This window comes from Desmodus rotundus, chromosome 3 (assembly GCF_022682495.2).
Source record: "Desmodus rotundus isolate HL8 chromosome 3, HLdesRot8A.1, whole genome shotgun sequence".
NCBI lineage: Eukaryota > Metazoa > Chordata > Mammalia > Chiroptera > Phyllostomidae > Desmodus > Desmodus rotundus.
Window position 1 is genome coordinate 180,108,748 of NC_071389.1, and position 27,408 is coordinate 180,136,155.

Genomic DNA, 27,408 nt, shown 5'->3' on the forward strand with positions numbered 1-27,408 from the left:
GCAGATGCAAAATAAATGAAAAAGTGAAGGCTATGCAAACTGAAATAAAGCAAAATGTATAGGGAACCAACAGTGAAAAGGAGGAAAATGGGACACAAATCAGCGATTTAGAACAGAAGGAAGAAGAAAAACATTCAACAGGAACAGAATGAAGAAAGAAGAATAAAAAAAAAAAAAAATGAAGAGACGCTTAGGAACCCCTGGGACAACTTTAAACATTCCAACATCAGAATCATAGGAGTGCCAGAAGGAGAACAGGAAAATCAAGAAATTGAAAACTTATTTGAAAAAATAATGAAGGAAAACTCCCCCAATATGGCAAAGGAAATAGACCTCCAGGAAGTCCAGGAAGCTCAGAGTCCCAAAGAAATTAGACCCAAGGAGTAACACACCAAGGCACATCATAATTACATTACCCAAGATTAAAGATAAGGAGAGAATCTTAAAAGCAGCAAGAGAAAAGGAGACAAACCTACAAAGGAGACTATCTACAAAGGAGTACCCATGAGACTATTTTCTGACTTCTCAAAAAGAACCCTTATAAGCAAGAAGAGGCTGGAAAGAAGTATTCAAAGTCATGAAAGGCAAGGACCTACATCCATGATTACTCTATCCAGCAAAGCTAACATTTAGAATGGAAGGGCAGATAAAGTGTTTCCCAGATAAGGTAAAACTAGAGGAGTTCATCATCATCAAGCCCTTATTATATGAAATATTAAAGGGACTTATCTAAAAAAAAAAGCATCAAAATTATGAACATTGAAATGACAACAAACTCACAACTATCAACAACTGAACCTAAAAAACAAAAAGAAAAAGAAACTAAGCAAACAACTAGAACAGTAACAGAGTCACAGAAATGGAGATCACATAGAGGGGTATCAGCAAGGAGGGATGATGCGGATCCTGGCCAGCAAGATCCTGTGTTGTGGCATCAATAGACAAATACACGCGGACTACAGAAATCCTGTGGGGAAAAAGGGACTGCGTGGCTGCTCTCTAAGTCAGAGAGAGGCCCTGAGACCCCCGCCTGGACAGGCTTTTATTGTTTTTCTAGGCACATTACATCAAGGATGGTCCTCATTTACTATGCATAGGTTTGTTCTGGGTGATTACCTTTTACAGACAAAGGAGAGGATGTTGCTAAATACATCAAAGAAGGATATTTGCAAATGTAAAGGGAAAAGTGGTCAGACCAGTTATACTCCATAATTGGGAGGTTTAGCTCAGATTTTAGGAAGTTAAAGACACTTCAATAAACATTTGCTGCTACAATTCAGGGTGAGGGAGTTTTAGCAAGAGTAAGCCTCATAGCAGTCTAGGTACGACGCAGGCCTGATTCCCCACGGGAGAACCTATCTGTGGGCGTGGGTCCTGCCTGCCTAACCTCGCTCCCCAGTGGCTTTGCCGAGTGGGGCCTGGGCCACATTTCCTACACTTGGCACGGTTCCCTATAGAGGGAGAGGGGAGGAAATAGGGGAAAAGGTATAGGGAATAAGAAGAATCATTGGTAGGTACAAAATAGACAGGGAGTGGTTAAGAATAGTATAAGAAATGGAGAAGTCAAAGAACTTACATGTATGACCCATGGACCTGAACTATGGGTGGTGGGGAGGGTTGGGGGGAATGCTGGCAGAAGGGGGTTGCAGGGTGGAGGAGGATAAAGAGGAGAAAAAATGAGACAACTGTAATAGCATAATCAATAAAATATACTTTATAAAATATAAAAGGAGAACCATATCTTATAATTCTATATTCACTCATATCCTCCTGACATAAACAAGATTAATGGACTAGTAAGTACCACTTTCTAAATTCATCCATTTTCACTAAAGCATATCCAAACTTGTACTCATAAAAGAATTTACGTGGATGGTGTCTTATTATTGGTTTTTACAAAATTGAGAATCAATTATAAATCATTCAATCATACTTATTACTGTTAAATTGTTTTTTGAAATAATGTATTTTGATGGTACTTTTTCCATTACCGTTTAATCCCCTTATAACTTCTTCCTTCACCCACCCTCCCCAAACCCACAATCACCACCCTGTCCTCCAGGAGGATAGCTCATTTATTTATTTATTTATTTATTTAACTATTGATTGGTTTTTAATTTGATGTTTCACAGATTGTCACTGGAATTTCTTTTTTTTTAATTTGTTTTTATTTAATTCTTGTTCAAGTACAGTTGTCTCCATTTTACCCCTCCCACTACCCCCCACCCTAGCCATCCCCACTTTCCACCCTGATCCTACCCCCTTTGGTTTTGTCCATGTGTCCTTTATAGATGTTCCTGAAAACCCTTCCCCCTTTTCCCACCCACTATTCCCTCCCACCTCCCATCTGGTTACTGTCTGTTTCTTCTTAATTTCAATGTCTCTGGTTATATTTTGCTTGCTTGTTTGTTTTGTTGATTAAGTTCCACTTACAGGTGAGATCGTATGGTATTTGTCTTTCACCACCTGGCTTATTTCACTTAGCATAATGCTCTCCAGTTCCATCCATGCTGTTGCAAAGGGTAGGAGCTCTTTCATTCTTTCTGCTGGGTAGAATTCCATTGTGTAAATATACCATAGTGTTTTGATCCATTCCTTTACTGATGGGCACTTAGGTTGCTTCCAGCACTTGGCTATTGTAAATTGTGCTGCTATGAGCATTGGGGTGCATAGGTTCTTTTGGATTGGAGTTTCAGTGTTCTTAGGGTATAATCCCAGCAGTGGAATTGCCAGGTCAAGAGGCAGTTCCATTTTTACTTTTCTGAGGAGATTCCATACTGTTTTCCATAGTGGCTGCACCAGTCTGCATTCCCACCAACAGTGCACTAGGGTTCCCTTCTTTCCACATCCTCTCAACACTTGTTGTTTGTTGATTTATGATGGCCATTCTGACCAATTTGAAGTGGTATCTCATTGTGGTTTTAATTTGCATCTCTCTGATGGCTAGTGATGCTGAGCATCTTTTCATATGTCTCTGAACGCTTTTTATGTCCTCCCTGGAGAAGTGTCTGTTCAAGTCCTTTGCCCATTTTTTAATTGGGTTTTTTGTCTTCCTGGAGGGGAGTCATGTGAGTTCTTTATATATTTTGGAGATCAAACCTTTCTCTGAGTTATCAGTGGCAAATATGTTTCCCCATACTGTTGGTTCTCTTTTCATTTTAATGCTGTTTTCTTTAGCCATGCAGAAGCTTTTTATTTTGACGAAATCCCATTTGCTTATTCTTTCCTTTATGTCCCTTAGGCAACATATCGGTGAAAATATTGCTGCATGAAATATCTGAGATTTTCCTGCCTGTGTTCTCCCATAGCACTTTATAGTATCATGACTTATATTTAAGTCTTTTATCCACCTTGAATTTATTTTTGTGTAAGGTGTAAGTTGGTGATCAAGTTTCATTTTTTTGCATTTAGTTGTCCAGATCTCCCAACACCATTTGTTGAAGAGGCTATTTTTACTCCATTTTATGCTTCTTTCCCCTTTGTTGAATACTAATTGACCGTAGAGACTTGGGTTTATTTCTGGGCTCTCTATTCTGTTTCATTGGTCTATGTGTTTGTTCTTATGCCAGTACCACACTCTTTTGATTACTGTGGCCTTTTAATACAGTTTGATATCAGGTATTGTGATCCTTCCCACTTTGTTCTTGTTTCTCAAAATTGCTGCAGCTACTTGGGGTCATTTATGGTTCCATATACACTTCTGAAATGTTTGTTCTGTGTCTGTGAAATATGCCATTGTTACTTTAATAAGGATTGCGTTGAATCTATAAATCGCTTTGTGTAATATGGACATTTTGATAATGTCAATTCTTCCAATCCATGAACGTGGTATATACTTCCATTTGTTTGTATCTTCCTTGATTTATTTCTTCAGTGTTGTGTAGTTTTCTGAGTACAGGTCTTTTACATCCTTGTTTAGGTTTATTCCTAGGTATTTTATTTTTCTTGTTGCTATAGCAAATGAAATTTTTTTCCCAATTTCTGTTTCTGATATTTCTTTGTTGGTGTACAAAAATGCCTTTGATTTCTGAGTATTAACTTTCTATCCCACTGTTTTGCCAAATTCATTTATTAGGTCAAGTAGTTTTTTGGTGGAATCTATAGGATTTTCTATGTACATTATCATGTCACCTGCAAGCAATGACAGTTTTGCTTCCCCCTTTTCAATTTGAATGCCTTTTATTTCTTTTTCTTGTCTGATTGCTGTGGCTAGGACATCTAATACTATGTTGAATAGCAGTGGTGAAAGAGGATATCCTTGTCTTGTTCCTGATCTTATTGGGAAAGCTTTTAGTTTTTGCCCATTGAGTATGATGTTGGCTGTAGGTCTCTCGTATATGACCTTTATTATGTTGAGGAATGCTCCCTCTATTCCCACTTTACTAAGTGTTTTTTATCATAAATGGGTGCTGTACCTTATCTTATGCTTTTTCTGCATCTATTGATATGATCATGTGATTTTTGTCTTCCCTTTTGTTTATGTGATGTATTATATTTATTGATTTGCAAATATTGTACCATCCTTGCATCCATGGGATGTATCCCACTTGGTCATGGTGTATGATCTTCTTAATGTATTGCTGGATGCAGTTTGCCAATATTTTGTTGAGAATTTTAGCGTCTATGTTCATCAGTGATATTGGCCTGAAGTTTTCTTTCTTTGTTGTGTCTTTATCTGACTTGGGGATTAGGATGATGCTGGCTTCATAAAAGGAGTTTGGGAGTCTTCTGTATTCTTGGATTTTTTCAAATAGTCTGTGAAGGATAGGGGTTAGCTCTTCCTTAAATGTTTTGTAATATTCTCCTGTGAAACCATCCATTCCAGGCTTTTGTGTGCCAGGCGTTTTTTGATTACTGCTTCAATTTCATCAGCTGTTATTGCTCCATTTGGGGTTTCTGCTTCTTCTTCACTCAGGCTTGGAAGATTATATTTTTCTAGAAATTTGTCCATTTCACCTAGGTTTTCAAATTTTTTGTCATATAGTTCTTTATAGTTATTTCTTACAATCCTTTGAATTTCTGTAGTATCAGTTGTAATCTCACCTCTTTTATTTCTGATTTTATTTATTTGGGTCCTCTCTCTTTTATCCTTGATGAGTCTGCTTAAAGGCTTGTCGATTTTATTTATCTTTTCGAAGAACTAGCTCCTGGCTTTATTGATCCTTAGAATTGTTCTTTTAGTCTCTATGTTATTTAAATTCTGATCTTGGTTATTTCCTTCCTTGTACTTGCTCTGTACTGTCTTTGTTGTTGTTCCTCCAGTTCTTGTAGGTTTAGGGTTAGGTTGTTTACTTGAAATGTTTCTACCTCTTTTAGGTAGGCCTGTATCATTATGAACTTCCCTCTCAGGACTGCCTTCGCTGTGTCCCATAAGTTTTGGACTGTTGTGAGTTCATTTTCATTTGTTTCCAGAAACTTTGATTTCTTCCTTGATCCCATTCTTAACCCACTCATTGTTTAATAGTATACTATTCAATCTCCTTGAATTTGAGTGTTTTGAGTTTTTTCTTTGAGTTTGGTTTCTAGTTTCAGTCCCTTGTGGTTACAAAAATACTTAATATGATTTCAATTTTATTGAATGCTTGTTTTGTGTCCTATCAAGTGATCTATCTTTGAAAATGCTCCATGTGGGAACCAAGATGGCGGCGTAGGTAGACACACTGCGCGTCCTTGCACAACCAGAACTGACAGAAAATCGAACGGCAAGGAAGTCTGACACCAAGGAGATAAAAAATAAACATTCATCCAGACCGGTAGGAGGGGTGGAGGAGGGCGGAGAGGACTCGCGTGGCCGTGGCAGGACTGAGACTGGCGGAGTGTGGGACGAAAGGGGCAGTCACTCTGACCAGTAGCAGACCCTACGGACCTACATTCGCGCACAGATAAACCGAGAGGGCCGGACTCAGAGTGGCGGAGAACAGGGCAGGCAGAGCAGCGGGTAGCACCCCACAGCCCCACACTCGTGCACAGATAAACCGGATGAACGGGGGAGAGCGAAGCAGACGGCATAACCCAGGGCTCCAGCGCAGGGAAATAAAGCCTCAGACCTCTGATTGAAAACGCCCGTGGGGGTTGGGGCGGCAGCAGGAGAGACTCCCAGCCTCACAGGAGAGGTCGTTGGAGAGACCCACAGGGGCCTAGAGCGTGCACAAGCCCACCCACTTGGGAACCAGCACCAGAGGGGCCCAATTTGAGTGTGGGTAGTGGAGGGAGTGGCTGAAATCTGGTGGAGAGTGGAGCAGGCACCATTGCTTCCTCTCGGCCCCTCCCCCACGTACAGCATCACAGCGCAGCGACCAGTGTTACCCTGCCCTGGTGAACACCTAAGGCTCCGCCCCTTTAAGTAACAGACGCCAAGACAAAAAAAAAAAATGGCCCAAATGACAGAACACTTCAAAGCTCCAGAAAAAAATACAACTAAGCAAGGAAGAGATAGCCAACCTATCGGATGCACAGTTCAAAACACTGGTTATTAAGACGCTCACAGAATTGGTTGAATTTGGTCGAAAACTAGATGAAAAAAATGAAGGCTATGCCAAGAGAAACAAAGGAAAATGTACAGGGAACCAATAGTGATGCGAAGGAAACTGGGACTCAAATCAACACTGTGGACCAGAAGGAAGAAAGAAATATCTAACCAGAAAAGAATGAAGAAACAAGAATTCAAAAAAATGAGGAGAGGCTTAGGAACCTCCAGGACATCTTGAAACGTCCCAACATCCGAATTATAGGGGTGCCAGAAGGAGAAGAGGAAGAGCAAAAAATTGAAAACTTACTTGAACAAATAATGAAGGAGAACTTCCCTAATTTGGCAAAGGAAATAGACTTCCGGGAAGTCCAGGAAGCTCAGAGAGTCCCAAAGAAGCTGGACCCAAGGAGGAACACACCAAGGCACATCATAATTACATTACCCAAGATGAAACAGAAGGAGAGAATCTTAGAAGCAGCAAGAGAAAAGGACACAGTTACCTACAAAGAGGTTCCCATAAGACTGTCAGCTGATTTCTCAAAAGAGACCTTACAGGCAAGAAGGGACTGGAAAGAAGTATTCCAAGTCATGAAAGGCAAGGACCTACATCCAAGATTACTGTATCCAGCAAAGCTATCATTTAGAATGAAAGGGCAGATAAAGTGCTTCTCAGATAAGGTCAAGTTAAAGGAGTTCATCATCACCAAGCCATTATTATATGAAATGTTAAAGGGAGTTACCTAAGAAAAAGAAGATAAAAAATATGAACAGTAAAAATGACAGCAAACTCACAGTTATTAACAACCACACCTAAAACCAAAACAAAAGAAAACTAAGCAAACAACTAGAACAGAAACAGAACCACAGAAATGGAGATAACATGGAGGGTTATCAATAGGGGATTGGGAGGGGGAGAGAGGGAGGAAAGGTACAGAGAATAAATAGCATAAATGATAGGTGGAAAATAGACAGGGGGAGGGTAAGAATAGTGTAGGAAATGTAGAAGCCAAAGAACTTATAAGTATGACCCATGGACATGAACTATAGGGGGGGAATGTGGGAGGGAGGGGGTGGGCAGGATGGAGTTGAGTGAAGGGGCGGAAATGGGACAGCTGTAATAGCATAATCAATAAATATATCAAAAAATAAAAAAAAGAAAAAGAAAATGCTCCTTGTGCATTTGAAAAGATGTGTATTTTGCTTCTCTGGGATGAAAGGTTCTATATATACATATCAGCTAAGTCCATTTGATCTAGGACACTATTCAATGACACAATATCTTTGTTGATATTTTGTGTGGAAGATCTATCCATTTTTTGACAGTGGGGTGTTAGAATCCCCTAGTGTAGTTGTGTTGCTGTCAATATTTTTCCTGAAGTCCTCCAAGATTTTCCTTATGTTATTTGGGTGCTCCTATATTGGGTGCATATATGTTTTAAATGTTCATGTCTTCTTGATGGATTCTTCCCTTGAGTATTATGAAGTGTCCTTCTGGGTCTCTTTTTATGGCCCTTGTTTAAGTCCATTTTGTCTGATATAAGTATTGCTACCCTGGCTTTTTTTTTTTCCTGTCCATTTGCTTGGAATATTTTTTTCCAACCCTTCACTTTCAGTCTGTGTAGGTCTTTTGTTCTGAGGTGGGTCTCTTGTAGGCAGCATATGTGTGAGTCATGTTTTCTTATCCATTCAGCTACTTTATGTCTTTTCATTGGAGTATTTAATCCATTAATATTTAAGGTTATTATTGACAGGTACTTTTCATTTTCCCCCTTTGTACCTGTGTTTCTCTCTCTCTCACTCTTTTCTTCTCTCTTCTTATAGCAGTCCCTTTAGCATATCTTGTAGTACTGGTTTGGTGGAGGTGTATTCTTTTAGCTTTCTTTTTTCTGGGAAACTCCTTATTTCATCTTCCATTTTAATTGAGAGCCTCCCTGGGTAGAATAGCCTTGGTTGCAGGCCTTTGTTTTTCATTACTTGGAATATCTATTGCAGTTCTCTCCTGGATTGGAGTGTTTATGTTGAGAAATCAGCTGCTAGCATTATTGGAGCCCCTTTGTATGTTACTCCTTGTTTCTCCCTTGCTGCTTTTAAGATTCTCTCATTGTCTTTAAAACTTGGCATTTTAATTATGATATGTCTTGGAATAGGCTTCTTTGGGTTCATCTTGATTGGGACTCTCTGTGCTTCCTGAATTTGCATGGTTTTTTCCCTCTCCGGGTTTGGAAAATTTTCTGTCATTATTTTTTCAAACAAGATTTTTATCCCTTGTTCCTTTTCTCCTCCTTCTGGTATTCCTATGATTCAAATGTTGTTGCATTACATGTTATCTTGGAGTTCCCTTAAGCTATCTTCATATTTTTTTAGTCTTTTTCATGCAGCTGCTCTACCTGGGTGTTTCTTTCCACCTTGTCTTCTAGCTCACTAAATTGGTCATCTGCTTCATCCAGCCTGCTTGTAATTTCTTCTAGTGTGTTCTTTATTTCTGAAATTTTATTTTTCATTTCTTCCTGGTTTTTGCTTATAGTTTCCATTTCTTTTTTCATACTGTTGTAGTTCTCACTCAGTTCCTCGTAGTTGTCTGTGAGTTCCTTGAGCATCCTTTTAATCATTATTTTGAATTCTATATCTGATAGTTTGCTTGCTTCCATTTAATTTAGCTCTTTTAGTGGGGAGTCTTCCATTCCTTTTGATTGCATGTTCTTTTTTTGTCTTCCCATTTTAGGTGACTTTTTGTTTGTTTCTGTGCTTCCTGATGTTCCACTTCACTAGCTGTCTTTGTAGGGTGAACTTCTATGGTAGGAATTCTATAGGATTCAGTGGTGTGGTCTCTTTGATCTCTAGTCTGGATGCTCTAGGTTTGCCCTTTTTTCTGTTTGTGTGGGCTCTCTTGTTGTACTTGGATTTTTACCTGTTGGTAGTTCCTTTGTTGGTGGGTTCTCTCTTCCAGCATGTATACTGATGTTCATAGCTCCCACCTAATCTTGTATGTGATCAGTGGCAAGTGGAAGGCAAAATGGATTATGACAGTGGGAGAGTATTCTATGGGAATTAAAGTACCAACAAGTAGAGAAGAGATAGGAGATCCTTTGGATAAGTATTTCGCCTAACTAGCCACTTTTTATAAGAGGTGAAAAGAGCTAAGAGGGGAGAAGGATTGTGAGCTGAATCCAGAAAACAGAGTGCTTGTGCAAGGTTAGATGATAAGTTATAGTGAGAGTAAAGGATAGAATGTAGACACAGTGTGTGAGAGAATAGAGTTAACCACAACAGTAATAAAGCTCAGGGAGGTAACAAAATGGGCTAAGATTAGGGAGGGTTACTGTGTAGTGCTCACAATTGTATGGAACAACAATTATTTACAATAGTACTGGAACAGCAATAATATGACAAGTATATGATTTGGATAACAAAATAGAAAGTACATGGTCAAGAGTAGTGTGTTATAGGAACATGAGTGAAGTGAAAGAAGGAAGATTAAAATACAATATGAAAGAGAGAATAAGGAAAACCACTCAAATAATGCAATAAATAAATAAAATGGAGAAAACAAAGCAGAAAGAAGAGAAAAAAATGCTAATAAAATATAAGAAATAAAAATTATGAAAAATAATAATAATACAAATAAACAATAAAATGCAAGTTCTATAGGATAGCAAAGTGAAATTTGTCTCAGTTTCTCAGTTGTTGAGGTTAGCCTTGTGCTCTCTCTTTGGATCTGTCTCTAGACTTTTCACAGCTCCATGTCTTATAGTCTCACTTGGGGGAAGAAAAAAAGATGCGGGTGTGGGGAGGAAAGCCTCCTGCTGATGTTAAACCCACCAAGCGAGTTCTGCTGGTCTTCCTGGATGCTACAGGCAGAGGGGGGCTGGGCTTCACTTTTCTCCCTTCTTATGGTTTTGCTAAGGTGGAGGCCAGGTCTGGGCCGCAATATTCACAGTTGCCCAACCTCCAGTCCAGGTCTTCCATGAGCTGCCAGGCCCCCACTGTCTATCTGTGCCAGGCTGGTGCCTTCAATCCACCAGTTGTGCCGCAGTCCATGTGGTGCCCCTCCTCCTTGCTCTTTGCGAGCCCACCACGGCCTGAGCCTGCTACCAGACAAGCAGCACCAGTCAGTCCCGGGCAAGTGGTGCGAATCCTGGATAACCCATTTAAATAACAGGGAATATTTCCTTCATGAGAAGCTGGTACTACAGTTCATATAACAATCTGCTTACTTATTGATAATCCAATTATTTTCAATTTCTCCCTATACAAGTAACTTTGTGATAAATATTTTTGTCATGTATCTCTACATACTAATAAGTTTATTGCTGTAGGATTACTCCCATTGTTTATATTATTAGATCAAAAGATAAGCAGGTGCACATACACACAAATGTTAAGATATGGTCAAATTATTTTCTCAGGTTAATTATTTTCAATTGTCTTCTTCATATCTAGATAGAAGATGCTGAGATATGTCAAGAACTTCACTCTTAAACTAAAGCCAAATCACATAGATGCTCCAAAATTAATAAGCTTACAAAGCCCACAGATTTCATTCTATTTGAAGTTTGAATAAGGGTAACAGTTGCTTTGCTTCTATTTGTTTTTCCTACTTCCCTTCTCCCTCTTTACTTCCCTCTCTTCTGTCCCTCCTTTCTTCTTTCTTTTGCCTGTTCATGGTATTTTCTCTACCCTCAACATTTTGTCTTGCCTCCTGGTTTGTTCCCCTTCACTGCGCTATCCCCCATTCAGATATACTTTGAACTATGTGGTGGGGGTTGTCTGAAATCCACAACAGTGAAAAACAGATATTTTACAGGCAGAGGCTCACTCCCTTCCTTGCCTCTCTTCATCTTTATGTTCTTACTCTTATGAAAGACTAAAGAAATATTAAACTATAAGTCCTTATATTGATGACAATTTTCTACAATCAAACACAATGAATGAAGGGTAGTGATGTTTTCAATTCTAAAGTCACAACCACCTGAGAGAGTTCCTGCCATCATTTTCAGAGATGTTCTCTGCATAGGGCAGGAGGTTTGATAGGATGATATGACAAGATAAGACCAACTCTGACATTTTATGTCAAATATTGTGTATACTTCTGTTTTCTTGTGTTGTTTTGAATTTATGTCTTATTTTCTTGGTTTTCAGTTCTTACAGGTGCTTTGTTTTGATCCTGTGTCTTCTTAATGTTGTTTTTCTTAGTAGATTTATTTGAGTCTCCCATAGAAACATTTCTCTCTCACTAACTAGCTAGCAATCTATCTTTCTCTAAATTCTAATTGGTCTAGTGCTTTTTAAAAAGTGTCCTGTCCCTATGGTAATCTTTTTTGCTTGTTCATATTTCATACTGGAAAAATATATAAGGAAAGTATACAATCAGTTCTAAAATTTCCCTTTAGAAATTATAAGTGCAATATTGAATATGAATTACTTCTATTATTCTGGACTTGTTTTTAATATCCACTATTTATTACCACATATCATTACTATTAATTTATATTTTCTTTACTATCTTACTGTTCAGCAAGATTTAAAAGAATAACATTTCACTGGATTTTATTGATTGATTCATACATTTAACAAAACTGACCAAGCTCCTTATACATAGCATTTATAGGAGATTCTCAATGTATACTTGTTGAATGAATGAATACAATGTGCCAGACACTGTCTTAGTAGCAGAAACCCAGAGGTGAAAAGATATTCAAGGCCCTTCCTTTAGGGATGCTTTCATTCAGGGGTATGTGTGTGTGTTTGTATTTGTATTTGTAGTGGAATGTAGAGAGTGATAAATGAGTAAACAGGTAAAGTAATTTCAGCTAGTGATAGAGGCTAGGATCAAATGTATGTCTCAGTAACTCAGGCCATAAGGTTAATTATGAGGTCTGTGTTTCCACTTGTCATTGGACTGAGCCAAGGACCCTAAACAGTCTTGTTGTAGGACAAGAGCACACCCAGCTTTCCCTGATCCAGTGCTTCCCCATTGTCTGCTTCTACAGGAATGAGACCCAAGAGCTGTCCCACTGCTGCCCCCTGTACAGGTATATCAACCCCTCCCACCTCCCCTGGGGGCTCCCAGGGCTCATTTCTTTCCACCAGGGGAGGTAACAGGAACTGCTGCTGCTTTGTCAGATAGAGACAAGCTCCAACTCAGGGATGGAGATACTGAGTGCTCAGGACGAGTGGAGGTTTGGCACAGTGGCTCCTGGGGTACGGTGTGTGACGACTGCTGGAGCCTGGCAGAGGCAGAAGTGGTATGTCAGCAGCTGGGCTGTGGCTCTGCCCTGGAAGCCCTTCAAGAATCTGCATTTGGCCCAGGAAAAGGGCGCATCTGGCTGGATGAGGTGCAGTGCAGGGGCAGGGAGTCCTCCCTGTGGGCCTGTGCTGCACAGTCCTGGGGGAAGAGTGACTGCAATCACAAGGAGGATGCTGGAGTGAGGTGCTCTGGTGAGTGGTGGAGAGTGGGTTGGGCTCTGGTTGAGCTGGATCTGGGGTGTGGCAATGGAGTGGGCTAGGGTAAAATGGGCAGTTGGTATTAACGAAGTATCTAGGAGCTTCAGCCCTGGATTGGGAAAGGGGGAGCTAGGAGGACTCAATAGTGATACTGTGCTAACCAAAGGGAGATTTCAGGGCTCAGATGGGAAAAGTGGGCTACCCTGCATTCTGGCTAATTCCTGTGCTCCCAACTCCTGTTTTTCTCTCTGGGGAAAAGATCAACATTGCCAACCACTACAGCAGGTACAGTGCTACCGTCCATTCTTTGGAAGGAATGTTCAAATTCTTAGGACCTGTTCTTTAGAGTTTCTGACAGAATTAGCCAACTCAGGAAAGGAAAGATCCCAAGTAGCAACTGGGTGGTGGGGAGTTACTAGGTAATTTTCCTTGGAGAAATTTCTCTTGCTTGGTTCACTGCCAGAAATTTCTCATGCCTTCAGGCCATGGGAGGCTGGCTCTAAGTATTTCTTCACATGCCCAAGATTGTTGCTCCTCAGCAGCCAAACACCTGTACCAAGATTGTTTGATGCTCTAGTCTGGTGAAGCCCGAGGGAAGGGGCTGAGGCTGTGCCCTGGCCCTCAGAGACTGTTGTAGTTCTGGGGATCTCTGATAACCCCGGCACTCCCATGAAACAAACTGGAGTGGAGTTGAATTTATCGTAGGACATGGTGTAGGAGAGTGCCCGCCAAGGTCACAGTCAATCCCATTATGTTGGAAGCTGGTACTACACTGTCCTGAGCTCTCTGGAAATGTTGTTGTGAGTGAGATTAACTGTGCATATGTCCTTATCCAAATCCTCTTGGCTTTGTTCTTTTTAGGGACCAGATCTGGCCCAAGTTCTGTCCCTGGCATCTTCTCCCTGCCTGGGATCCTTTGCCTCATCCTGGGGGCCCTTCTCTTCCTGGTCCTCATCATCCTGGTGATTCAGCTGCACAGATGGAGAGTGGGGCGCAGAGGTGGGCTGCAGGGGGTGCTGGGTAACATGTAACATGTATGGAGGCAGGAAATGGGTCAGGGGTGCCAAGGGGAAACTGAGCAAGGTATCTGTTCTTACTCCATTAGTTTGAAATCCATCTGTCCCTCCTTAGCAGCTAGGGGCTGAATATACAGACATTCTGGAGGGTGGGGTATGAGCACTCATAAGTCATGGTTTTATATGTGAGACAGTAAAAGAGGAGGGGCTGAGCTTTGGATACAGGGTCAGACAAAGGTATAAGATGCAGACATGGTGCATGGGTATAAAACTATAGGGGGCCCTGGTAACTGTGAGGGTTTTTCCATGTAAGCATAGGGGACAATGAAGGATCAGCCTGTTGGTGCAGGTCTGTGTCAGGGGGTACTGTCTTACCTGCTGGTGGTTTGCTCAGCCTTATCCAGCTTTGAAGATGCTCTTGATGAGGCTATGTATGAGGAGATTGATTATCTTGTAACACCAAAGAAAGAGAATCTACTGAGCAGCCCCGGTAAGTGTCCCTGCCTTGCCCTCCTGGGGCTTCTACTACTCAGCCATCCACTGGCTGTGAGCCAGGTCTTCTCAGCATCTGCAGACCACACATATACCCCTGGCTCTCCACAGCCCCTGTGAGCTCTGAGCCTTCCGTTGACACCACGAGAGCCATGCTAACCCACCATTTCTTCTCAGTATTACTTTGGAGCCTCTGGTGTGGAAAGTGTTGTTCTGTTTGTGTTTGTGATGTGTTTCTCTACATTAGGGTCCCTGTCACATGACTCAGTGACAAAACTGACATAATACGCCAGGGATGGTGAGGAGAACAGTGACTATAAATCTGTTCTAGGTAGTAGAGGTGGATCTGACCTGGTTGGGCATTGGGGGCAAGGGAACTTCTCCCAGAGATGAGAGCCAGGAGGAATAGTCTCCCTTTGACTGAGATGAGAATGTTCCCTTGTCTCTCTGTACTCCACTCTCCCTCTTCTCTGGTGGCTCTGCAATGCCCCTTGTTGGGGCTAGGCTCTCAGTGTCCAGAACCACCGTCATTCAGTCACAACAGTGCAAATTATCTTAAAAATACCATCTAGAAAGTATAACCTGATAAAATATTTTAGTATGGTCCTGGTATAAGTTGCTTTGAAAAAATATTTAGTTTTAATCAAGAAATACTGAGATACTTGGATCATTTTCCAGTTTATTGGCACATAGAAATGAAATACATGGCCTTGGAAAAATCCATTAAAGCATGGTGTGAGTGGTGCCTCTGTTTAGCAGCCATCAGAATCTCTGGGTCAGAAAGGACTATAGGTATTAACTAAAACAACCTATTTACTGTGGTTTCACCTGATCCCCTTGTCTGCCCATAGAAGCTCCAGCTCAGAGGACTGATGCCTTTAGTGAGGGTTATGATGATGCAGAAGAGGTACCAGTACCCAAGGCTCCTTCTGTCTCTCAGATGGGTGAGCAAGAAATGCCCACAGAGGAGAATGATGTGACAGCTTTTCAGACAGGTGAGTGGGATTAGTAGATCCCTGTCATATTTTGTCTCTGGCCTGAACAGGATTAATTTGAACTTCTCAATGCCCATTCTTGTAGATTCAAAATTTGGATGACCTCATATGTTTGATTGATGCAGACCCTGGCCTGCAGGGTCCATGTGTCGTGGCTGCAATGAACAAATTCACATGGACTACAAAAGTCCTGTGGAGAAAAAGGGACAGCATGGCCATTCCCTAAGTAAGAGAGAGGGCCTGACCCCTGCCTGGACAGGCTTTTATTGTTTTTTTGGGTACACTACATGGAGGATGGTCCTCATTTACTATGCACAGGTTTGCTGTAGGTGATTACCTTTTACAGATAACCAAGGGAAGAATGTTGCTAATTACTTCAAAGAGAAGGATGTTGCAGATCAAGAGGAAAAGTGGTTGAACTGGTTATACTCCATACTTGGGAGGTTTAGCACAGATTTTAGGAAGTTACGTTAGAGATATGCAGTAAACATTGCTGCTTCAATTCAGGGTGAGGGAGTTTTAGCAAAAGCAAGGCTCATAGAAGCCCAGGTACAATACAGGCCTGATTCTCCATGGGAGAACCTATCCATGGGCGTGGGTCCTATGTGCTGACCTCACTCCCCATCGGTTTTCCAACTCAGTGGCTGGGGTACATTCCCCACGCCACGCAGAACAGTCCCCTATATTTGATCACATCACTTAGGCCATATGCCTTTCTCTAATGCTTTCAGATTCCTTGGAAAGGAGGAAGCACTCTGTTGTCTTGGTAGCTGTTTTTCAATAACGTTATCCTTTTGTTACTTTTAAATATTTATTGTTTATGCTATTAATTTTGTCCCAGCTTTCCCCCTTTGCCCTTCTCCACCCAGCCTACCACACACTCCCACAGTCAATCCCCACCCTGTTGTCTATGCCCATGGGTCATTCATATATGTTCATTGACTAATCCCTTTACCTTCTTAACCAGTCCCTTTCTCCTCCCTCCTCTATTATAGCTGTCAGTCTGCTGCATGTTTTCTATGCATCTGCCTCTATTTTGCTCACTAGTTTCTGTTTTTCATTAGATTCTGCTCATAAATGAGATCATATGGCATTTGTCTTTCATTGATTGGCTTCTTATTTCACTTAACATAATCATCTCCAGGTCCATCCATGCCATTGCAAAAGGTAAGAATTTCTTCTTTTTACTGCTGCATAGTATTCCATTGTGTAAATGGACCTCTTGCATGAGCCTCAACCAGGGTCTGAACTAACAGCCCAGGCTTATGCCCTGACCAGAAAGAAAACAAGTGACCTTTTGGTTAGCGGGATGATGCCCAACCAACTGAGCCACACTGGCCAGGAGAGTTACAAAATCATTTTTAATTCAGATTTTCCTCTCCATCACTTCTTCTTAATTTTTCAAGACATTGTCATTTCTTGTCTGTCTAATTTTAAAGCCTTCTAAGCAAATTCTATCAACTCATCTCTCTTTACCAGCAGTCGATGGAGGACAAATTCACACTAGCCCACAGACCTGCACCTAAGTGGACAAGACAGCAAAAAATAGGAGACCTAGGCATAGGAGATCCAGAAGGAATATAGACAGAAGAATCAAGAAATTTTGTTTATGAGTTTTATAGATTGGATGAAGGGTTCTGACGTGAATAAACTACCAGCAAAAGAATTTCAGATGAGTGGGCTACTTCTCTGAAAATATTTTGCTTCAAGATTGCTTTGATCTGGTTACTATTTAAAATACAAATGTGATTTTGCTGTGATTCTTCAGAGTGGAGAGACATCATGTAGCAGTGACCAAATAAAGATTTCATCTCCAAACACTCCCCCACAGTGTAAATATGTGGAGGAGTTGTTGAACTAATATAAGAACTGAGAGTAATGGCCCGGTTATGAGCTGAGCCCAACTTATTACTTAACTGATGGCTCTAGGTGCAGTCTGGGACCTAAACTATACTCACTCTTGTCATCTTCATAAGTTTCGGCAGGGCACGGGTATTGGAATATGGCCAGGGCTTCTCCCAGTATAATATACCTGGTCATTGGTCATATGAAAGTAATAAAAGCAATAAGAAGTAAAGTTTACTCACAAAAATTATTATATTTTTATTTCTGAAGCATGGTATTAATGAATTCACAAAGGAGAGCTGGCTACTATAAATTTTGGACATAAAAATCGGGAAAATTTAAGGAAGGGAGAGTTAGGACAAGCTTCACCACCCAGATTTGGGAGAGTTCCAGAACGAGCCTTTCTATGGACTGTGTGCCCAAAAAGCAGCCAGGAGTTAGTGAACAGACTTTCAAAGTGTTTGGACTTAGGCAGAATAGCAGCAATCATTTCAAATTATCTATGTTACTTAAGAATGAGCCATTTGTGTAGGGGTGATTTTGGAGGATATACCATTGCAGGCTCTGCAACAAAGGCCAGAAAACTTCTCTGCTCATTAGTAATTATGACAAAGCAGCCAGACTGTCATGATGAATGAAAACTGAGAAGATGTATTGTTAACAGACTTTTACTACAATAATGCTAAAGGAAATTTTTCAGGCTGGAAGTAAATGACAGTAGATGTAAATAGTTCTATAGGAAGTAATAATTGGAACTGTAAATGGCAAACAGAGGAGAAACTATGAAAGATGGCATTTTCTTCTACAAAAATTTAATTTCTACAAAACATATATGATGACTTGAGGTAAAACTCATAAAGATACAGTATAGTCATCAAAATCTGTGTGAGGTATGATACATATGACAGCAATAGCACTAAGCATGGGAGTAATAGAAATATACTGTGGGAGGGGGGTCTCTGCCCACAGGGCCCCGCCCATCCACCATGGATGAGAATAAGTCTACCAAGACATGATCTGCTTGGGGAAAAAAGGTGGCCTATCTCTCAAAGGAGAAAGGCCAAGAACCTTTTCCTCAATGGGCTTTTATTGGGTTCAATTTGCACAGGAATACAGGTAAAGCTCATCAGTCATTGTCAGGCAGTAAGGATCAAACAATAGATAACATACAAAGAACTCTGAGGGCTTATTCTGAGTCAGGGTCAGTTAGCTAAAAGGCTATAAAACTTTGGGAAACAAACTCATTTCATGCTTGGACCCTTATTAGAAAACTGAGGGCATTCTTAGCAAAGCAGGTTTCACAGGTTAGCATAAAAAATTCATTTTATGTATTCTGTCTTAGACCTGATTGCCCCCAGGAATCCGCCCTTTTCAGCACAGGGCTGCACCACCCTCCGGCATTGTTTCAGGTTTAAATCAGGCAGGGGAAATAAGGCAGCCAAGAGATTAGGAGACTTCTTGAAGACAGAATGAGGACTCAGGCTATGTCAAAGCCGAGGGGCGAGGGTCCATCACCTCCTTTTTCTATAGCCCCCAAGTCCCTCCCTGAGGGCCTCTTCCTGACCATGCCTGTCTTAGGTGATTCCTCCCTTGAGGAATCTTACCCATCATTGGCTAACCAGTCAGGCTTGGGGCCAAGCAGGGTAAAGTAAAGGGGACAGAGGCAGCACCCCTGCCAAGGAGATAAGCTTTGTCTCCTTAGTGGTTTATGGTCCCAAAGTCTCTCACTCAGCCTTAGCCATGGGGGAGTTACAGCTTCAGTTACAGCTGAAACCAGGCAGGTTACACTTTACCTGATGCAGTACAGTTTATCCTCTAACGAGACTGTGATAAGATAATGGTGCATGTTCTAATGTCTAGAGGAACCACTAAAAATTTATGTTAAGTTATATAGCTAAAAAGTCAGTAGAGGAATTAAGCCAGAATATTACATATGTTCAATTAACTAGAAAGAAGGCATGAAAAGATGAACAAAAGAGAGAGTAAATAGAAAATATAGAGCAATATTGTAGTGCTAAACCCAACCATATTATAATTATATTAGATGTAAGTAGACCAAATAGTCCAATTGAAAGGCATACATTGACTACTGCATATCAACTAGAGTAGATAAAATGAGCCATAGTGATCATATTAAATGCTGATGAAGATGCAGAAACACTGGTTCTCTCGTACATTGCTGGTGGGGATGTAGTCACTTGGCAGTGTCTTCAAACTAAACATGCACTTGCTTACGATCCAGCCATTACATTCTTGGACATTGATATCAGAGAAAGTAAATTATGTTCACACAAAACCTGTACAAAAATGCTCTTAGCGGTTTTATTTGTATTAACAAAATACTGGAAACAATCCAAATGTCTTCAATGTGTCAATTGTTTGTTTTTTGTTTTTTGTTTTTTTTTAATATATTTATTGATTATGCTATTACAGTTGTCCCATTTCCCCCCCCACTCCACTCCATCCTGCCCACCCCCCTCCCTCCCACATTCCCCCCCTATAGTTCATGTCCATAGGTCATACTTATAAGTTCTTTGGCTTCTACATTTCCTACACTATTTTTACCCTCCCCCTGTCTATTTTCCACCTATCATCTATGCTACTTATTCTCTGTACCTTTCCCCCCCTCTCCCCCTCCCACTCCCTTAATGACAACCCTCATGTTCTAGTTGTTTGCCTAGTTTGCTCTCGTTTTTGTTTTATGTGTGGCCGTTAATAACTGTGAGTTTGCTGTCATTTTTACTGTTCCTATTTTTGATCTTCTTTTTCTTAGGTAACTCCCTTTAACATTTCATATAATAAGGGCTTGGTGATGATGAACTTCTTTAACTTGACCTTATCTGAGAAGCACTTTATCTTCCCTTCCATTCTAAGTGATAGCTTTGCTGGATACAGTAATCTTGGATGTAGGTCCTTGCGTTTAATCTTGGGTAATGTAATTATGATGTGCCTTGGCGTGTTCCTCCTTGGGTCCAGCTTCTTTGGGACTCTCTGAGCTTCCTGGACTTCCCGGAAGTCTATTTCCTTTGCCAGAGTAGGGAAGTTCTCCTTCATTATTTGTTCAAATAAGTTTTCAATTTTTTGTTCTTCCTCTTCTCCTTCTGGCACCCCTATAATTCGGATGTTGGAACGTTTCAAGGCGTCCGGGAGGTTCCTAAGCCTCTCCTCATTTTTCCAAGTTCTTGTTTCTTCATTCTTTTCTGGTTGGATGTTTGTTTCTTCCTTCTGGTCCACACCGTTGATGTGAGTCCCAGTTTCCTTCTCATCACTATTGGTTCCCTGTACATTTTCCTTTGTTTCTCTTAGCATAGGCTTCATTTTTTCATCTGTTTTTCGAATAGATTCAACCAAGTCTGTGAGCATATTGATAACCAGTGCTTTGAACTGTGCATCCGATAGGTTGGCTATCTCTTTCTCACTTAGTTCTATTTTTTCTGGAGCTTTGAAGTGTTCTGTCATTTGGGCCATTTTTTTTTTGTTTGTCTTGGCACGTCTGTTACTTTAAGGGGCGGAGCCTTAGGTGTTCACCGGGGCGGGGTAACGCTGGTCGCTATGCTGTGACGCTGTATGTGGGGGAGGGGCCGAGTGGGAGCAATGGCGCCCGCCTCACTGTCCTCCGGATTTCAATCTTTCACTCAGATACCCACAATCAAACTGTGCCACTCTGGTGCTGGTTCCTGAGTGGGTGGGCCTGTGCACACTCTAGGCCCCTGTGGGTCTCTCCAACAACCTCTCCTGTGAGGCTGGGAGTCTCTCCCGCTGCCGCCCCAACCCCCACGGGCGCTTTCAATCAGAGATTTGAGGCTTTATTTCCCTGAGCTGGAGCCCTGGGTTACGCGGTCTGCTTCGCTGCCCGCCATTCGTCCGGTTTATCTGTGGGCGAATGTGGTGCCGCGGGGTGCTACCCGCTGCTCTGCCTGCCCCGTTCTCCGCCACTCTGAGTCTGGCCCTCTGGGTTTATCTGTGCAGATGTGGGGCCGCAGGGTCTGCTAGTGCTCAGACTGCCTGCGCCATTTGTCCCACATTCCGCCAGTCTCAGTCCCGCCACAGCCACGCGAGTCCTCTCCACCCCGGTGCCCGTCTCTGCCCCTCCTACCAGTCTGGATGAATGTTTATTTTCTATTTCCTTGGTGTCGGTCCCCCTTGCTGTTCGATTCTCTGTCAGTTCTGGTTGTGCGAGGAGGCGCAGTGTGTCTACCTACGCCGCCATCTTGGTTCTCCTCCAATGTGTCAATTGTTAAACAAACTGCTACATCTGTACAATGGAACACATTTCTGCAATAAAAAGGAATGGACTATTGACACATACAACAACTCGAATGGGCTTAAAGAATGTTATGCTTAGTGAAAAAAAGTTGCAGAACATTACATCCAAAGGTTATATGATTCTACTTACATAACATTATCAAAATGACAAAACTATACAGATGGAGAACAGATTCGCAATTGCCAGGTAATAGGGAGACGGGTGAGGTGGGGTGGGAAGGAATGTGAGTACAAAGAGGTAGCATAAAGGAGTTCTTTTGTGGTGATTGACTAGTATTATATCTTGATTTTGGTCATGTTAGCCTTTTATCATATTTTGTATAATTTTTCAAGTTTAATTTTTACTACTTCCTTGTAAGTATAAATAAACTCAGTGCTTTGTCCTTAGTAATAGAGGAGATTGCTGGGTAGTAAAGTGTAATACTAAACTTCCCTGTTGTTCATATCTACAAATGTACATAATCACTTTTTTTTTTTACTTTTGCTTGTTTCTTCCACCACTTACTGATTCCAGGGTGGTGAGTAGGTTTCCTATTTTATTTACATATACTTTAACATCTTCCAATGGATATGAGCTTTTAATCTTAACTTTTGGACACCCACAGATAACCACCTCCTTTGTAGTCAGTCATTCAGAAACCAAAATTAACTCTGTACTTAACATGCTTGTTTCTCTGTAGTCCCTCTGCTCTTTTTACTCTGGTCACATCACATAATCTTCACAGCGTCTCGTGAAAGGTGCTAGACATTTTTTTCCATGTGGTTCTTTTCTTCACTGATAGAGGGTGGAAGTGCAAGAATGTTATCCTGCAAATCTTCACTTTTTATCTCCTTTGTGCTAATTTGGATATTGACTTTGATTTGTAAGTTATATTCCTGGGTTTATATCTAAACAGAATAAATACATTCCCCAACTCTTCCAGATCCATCAACCTGACTCTGGCCCAGAGCTGACCCTGGGAATAATGGGTTGATATACACCTAGATCAGAGGAGATAGTGCAGGAAAGTTGTCCTCACACAACCGTTGGTGCAGTCTTTCTCTCAAAATCTCTTTAGAGCAAGAGGATCTTCAGGATCTCAAAGACATGGCTTCTCTTTGCTTTATGCTGCAAGTCGGAGTCTCATTCTGACCCAGTAAACAGGTTTTAATTCTCTTTCAATCTTATTTCCTCTCAATGGGAGCTGTGTGTTCTTTAACTGGGAAATTTATTCAATATAATGTAGTTAGGACAATTATTGAGGGATTAAAACTCAGATTGTTTCGAGGCAATTATTACCACTTAGAGAGATCCAGTCGAACTTTTCTAGCAGGATATACAAAAAGGTGAAAAGGGATGTGCAAAAAAACTGGGATCATCAATTAATGAATTTGTCATTGTGCTCATTTGATTGTTGAATGAAGTCAGAAATCCTAAAAGCTTATTGTTGGTTAGCTAGAGTGAATGTTGCTTCTGTTTGTCCCTTGTGTCTTAATAATGTGGCACACAGGGACAGAATCAACTCTAGATTTGCCATTTCTGGAAAAAGGAATTATGATAACAACAGTCAGATAACATTCATTCAAGACATGCACCTATTAAAAGTGGTAGTAAAAACAGAGAAATATAATCTCTGAAATAAGAAATTTATTCACTTTTTAAATAAGTTATTTTAGGAGTGTAAAGCAAGTAGTATATAAATATTCTCCAGCAGGACTCTATCTCATTTAGTATTCAGTGATTTCACTAAACCAGTTTAACTTATTCAACTGGTATGACTAAAAATAACTACTTATTCAAAATTGGGAGAGATGAGGTAGAAAAAGGTAAGGGCTGGTGAGTAAAAAGGGCCATTTCAGAGAGGAGAAACATGTGTAAAACACAGAGTTTAAAAAGAACCTGATGGTTTAGGAAATGCTGAACAATGAAGTATTTCTTGTACCTAAAATAACTGTAAGAAACTGGCTAATGATGCTAAAGAAAGGGAGTTCAAAGTGTGGAGAGCTTCACAGGCTATGGATTTTGAGCTTTCTAGTAGTGTACTAGTTCCCAAATTTTGATTTCAGGTAGTACATGGGAAGTTTTTGAAAAAATAAATGTACGTATAGTTTGTGAACTTCAGGGAAATTTCTATTATTTTATAGATATGTTTGGTAGTAATATGTGAGGTCTGTCCAGTAAGTATCCAGCCGTGTAATAAGAAAAAGAGAAATCTATTGAAGAAGATACAAGAAACACTGTACATTAAACAATGACATCTCAGTCCCTTCAAAGTAGGCACATTGGGACTTCACCAGTTCTCCTAATCGTCATCAGCTGCCCCGTCATATTTTCCTGAATCTCAGCAACGATCTGAACTCGCTTCCCTTTCACAGGTGATTTTAGTTTTGGGAAAAGCCAGAAGTCACAGGGTGCCACATAAAGACTGTAGGGGAGCTGAGTCACCTGGGTGACTTGATGTTTCACAATAAAACTGCAAAAAAAAAAAAAAAAAAAAAAAAACCCTCTGCAAAAAGAGTATTCTCCTGGATCTTCTCCAGATAATCACAATGAACAGCTTTTGGGATGAAGCATGCTCAGAAGAGTTCCTGGGAAATAAATTCTGGGGTCAACAGAGTTGTAGAGGGGAGTAAAATCCAGACCTCCTGTGCCTGGGACTAGTGGGCTCTCCCGTCTCTGAGGGACCTGTATCCAGGCCTTCCTTGCCCAGCCAGTTCTGTTTCTTCCACAGCTTCAGAAGGCACGTGGACAGCCTGGGTTCTCTTGGTCCAAATGCATCCTCCCTCGGTCACTGATATGTGTGTACTATATATTACAACTCTATACCATATGCTTCAAAATAGGACCTGATTCTCATAGCAAAATAAATTTTGTTTACGTTTTATGGTATAAGTGACCATGTCAGAAGAATATTATTGACCTTGATACATTGGAGTATTGAGAAGACTTAAATAATGTTTGAGAATATTGAATTCAAATATATACCTTTGAGACAATCATGGAATGTGGTATCTATATTTATTAGCTATTAGAATCTCCTCATTAGAAGGGACTTAGGGCATCACCTTGTCCAACCATATTTTGATATTTCACCTACATCCTTGTCTGTTTTCAGAGCCTCCAGGACAACATGTCAATGCCATAGGAAACGGTTATGATGATGTTGAAGAGTTACCTGTTCCTGAAATTCTTTCTTCCCCTGGCATGAGGGAGAATTTTTTTTCCCCAAAAGAGGGCAGTGACGTCTGGTATTCCCGAAGAGGTGAGTGGACAGCTTGGTCTCCCTCAGTAGCCTCACTTCCTTGTGATGGAGAAGATGAGTATGGACCTATCGATAGTCCGTTTTTCGTCTTTTGGATACTTAGATAAGATTTGCTCTTCTTTATTCCAGGTGTATTGTAGCCATTTCATCTCTTCTGAGAGGAGAAGCATACTGTATCCTCTGTGTTCAGGTCCACCATCAATTGACGTACACACGTCTATGAGTTGCAGAGGCTTTGCTCCCATCTTATACCTCAAGCTGAAATATATGTCCTGACAGTGCATTTGGGGGCTCTTTCAGATTGTGAGAAGGAATCTGGAAAGTTTTTTAATATTAATGTAAATTAAACTTGTGAGCTATAAAAAAATTGTTTTGGGAGAACCATGTAACCAAATGTTTTAAGTTGACATGGCCCACTATTAATGCAGAATATGCAGTGGCCTAAATTAGAGTCATAACATCTCAGCACTAAAAGGAAACTAAGATACAATTTTCTCTCAATGTTTCAATGGACAAAAACCTTTACTCCCTAGGACTAGGCTTTCCATTTATATGTGAGCATGTGGGCCTAGGTAGCAGGGGGATCTGGTTGAGCTGTTCCCTTTCAGCATCCAACAGAAGACCCAGACTGTTCTCGTGAAACTTTTAGGCAGGTGTGATCTGTTATTGAGGTGTTGAGGTAAGCTCATCTGAGGTGCTCTAGAGAGGTCATTTCCTGCCTCCATTTCTTGAGGAATCAGGTCACTGGTATGGAAGAGAGCATTCATGTCTTTTTTCCTCTCCTTGTCATTATTCATCCACCTCCTTCTGTTACAGAGCAGGGCAGGGGGTGGTTCACGATAAATTATTACAGAAAGGATTCCCCCTTTCTGTCTCTGGGGGTTCCTTCCCCCCACGCCCACCTGCTAGGTTCAAAATGCCCGCCGCCAGAGGAAAGACGTCTCTCAATGCCAGAGACTGGTGAAAAGGAAAGGAATTGTTTATTTAAAAGTTACACAGACTTAGAGTAATGGCTTAATGTCTTCAATAAGATATTGAAGTCCTCTAGAATACCCACAGATGCACAGTCCTTCCCTCTCCCTGTGCCCAGTCCGGGGTACCGTGTCTCAGGAAAAGAAGTAGAAGTCCGTGATTCAGGCTCCTGGCACCATCAGCTATGTGGCTGCTGCAATCTCCAGTTAATCCAAAACCATGCAGCACCTTCTCATGGCTCACCAGCAAGAGTCCTTTCTCCCCTTTTCTTCCCGTCAAAGTCTCTCCTGCTGCCTAAGCCACGTGGCAAAAAGAAGCACTCCAAAACCTCGTGGTCCTCTCTACTCTCCTTCAGAACCATGTGGTCCTTTTCCCCATTTCAGAACCACGTGGCCCTCTCCCTTTCCCCCCTGGCTCAGGCTTGTGGGGGTGAGGACATCCTACATACATTTTTCTAATATTTCCTGGACACCCCGAGTCCTGGACCCCATCACAAATCCCTTCTTGGGGCCCTCCTCTTGGCTGCACCCTGCTTCACTTCCAAACTGTGGAGAGCAAGACAATACTACACAGAGAAGTGGAATCAGTCTAAAGCAGCCCCGTCTAGCCTTTCACACAAGTGCTGGGCCCCCCCAGATATTCGGTATCCACTTTGTACTAGTCTCCTTCCTTCTGAGGACTCTGCCTTGTCTTTTTGTCACCACTGAAATCAGAATTCTCTTACTGTTTCAGGCATCTCTCTACAGTCTCCTAGCAAAGCTGTCAATGCTAGGGTGGAAGAGAAAGGATCCTCTTTGGTCCTGAGACAAGAAGACCCTGGGTATGATGATGTTGAGCTTAGCGCCATGTAGCGCCATTCTGGAAGCAAGTATCTCTTCAAAGAATCCTCTGTAACATTGTTTTCAATACATGAGAGTCCTGTCTTCTTCCTTACTGCAGAGTTTTTACCTGTACCTATGATGAAAGGAAATTTCTCATAATAAATACTCTGAGCTTCATAGATGAATGCTATTCTTTAAGTATGTAGATATTTTCACCCATCTCATCATGGAAAATGTGGTCTAGAAACATCCTTCTTTCCCCAAGTGAAATCTGTTGAACAGTCAGTGTTGTCACCTCCCCTCAGACTGCACTCTCACCTTCCTCTATGATCAGAGAAGGTCACAGCTTCCTCAGCCAGCATAAAACTCAGAAACCTAGCCCTGAACTAGGCGCTCACTCTTAGGAACATAAACTCAGAAACACATAACTGAATATTCCAAAACATTTCACCTCTCTAAAACCTAAAAGGGAGGTTCAAGTGAAGGTTGGTAGGTAGAAGGGAAATGGTGGCAGCTCATCTTATTCAGCTCAAATTTTTATGGAATATTAATAACAAGTATCTACAATGTAGATAATAACAAGTATATAACAATGTATTTTACTCTTACTGCCTTTTCTCTTTTCTAGTTTTTCCTCAACATCCTAAATTTCTCCCTTCTCCATCAAATTGTACATTTTATGGTTCATAAAACCTATCGTTTTCTATTCATTTTTAACAGTATCTCTTTTCCATTCTCTTCTCTCACTGTATTTGTGCAGACACCAAACAATTCTAACCTCCCAATTGCAAGAGCTTTTTAAGTGGCTGTATTTACTTTCAATTCTTCCCATGCCAAACGATTGTT

General features: G+C 41.1%; 1 protein-coding gene across 1 annotated transcript in view; it reads left to right on the forward strand.

The window, feature by feature from the left end:
• Positions 1-26,592, forward strand: part of LOC112321978 (antigen WC1.1-like) — a 60,585-nt gene extending 33,993 nt beyond the window's left edge. Inside the window, 9 exon segments of the mRNA XM_071220796.1 lie at positions 12,460-12,501; positions 12,593-12,914; positions 13,173-13,198; positions 13,775-13,912; positions 14,324-14,419; positions 14,669-14,755; positions 15,273-15,416; positions 24,623-24,769; positions 26,474-26,592. Coding sequence (XP_071076897.1) covers positions 12,460-12,501; positions 12,593-12,914; positions 13,173-13,198; positions 13,775-13,912; positions 14,324-14,419; positions 14,669-14,755; positions 15,273-15,416; positions 24,623-24,769; positions 26,474-26,592 — 1,121 coding nt within the window.
• The last annotated feature ends 816 nt before the right edge of the window (positions 26,593-27,408 follow it).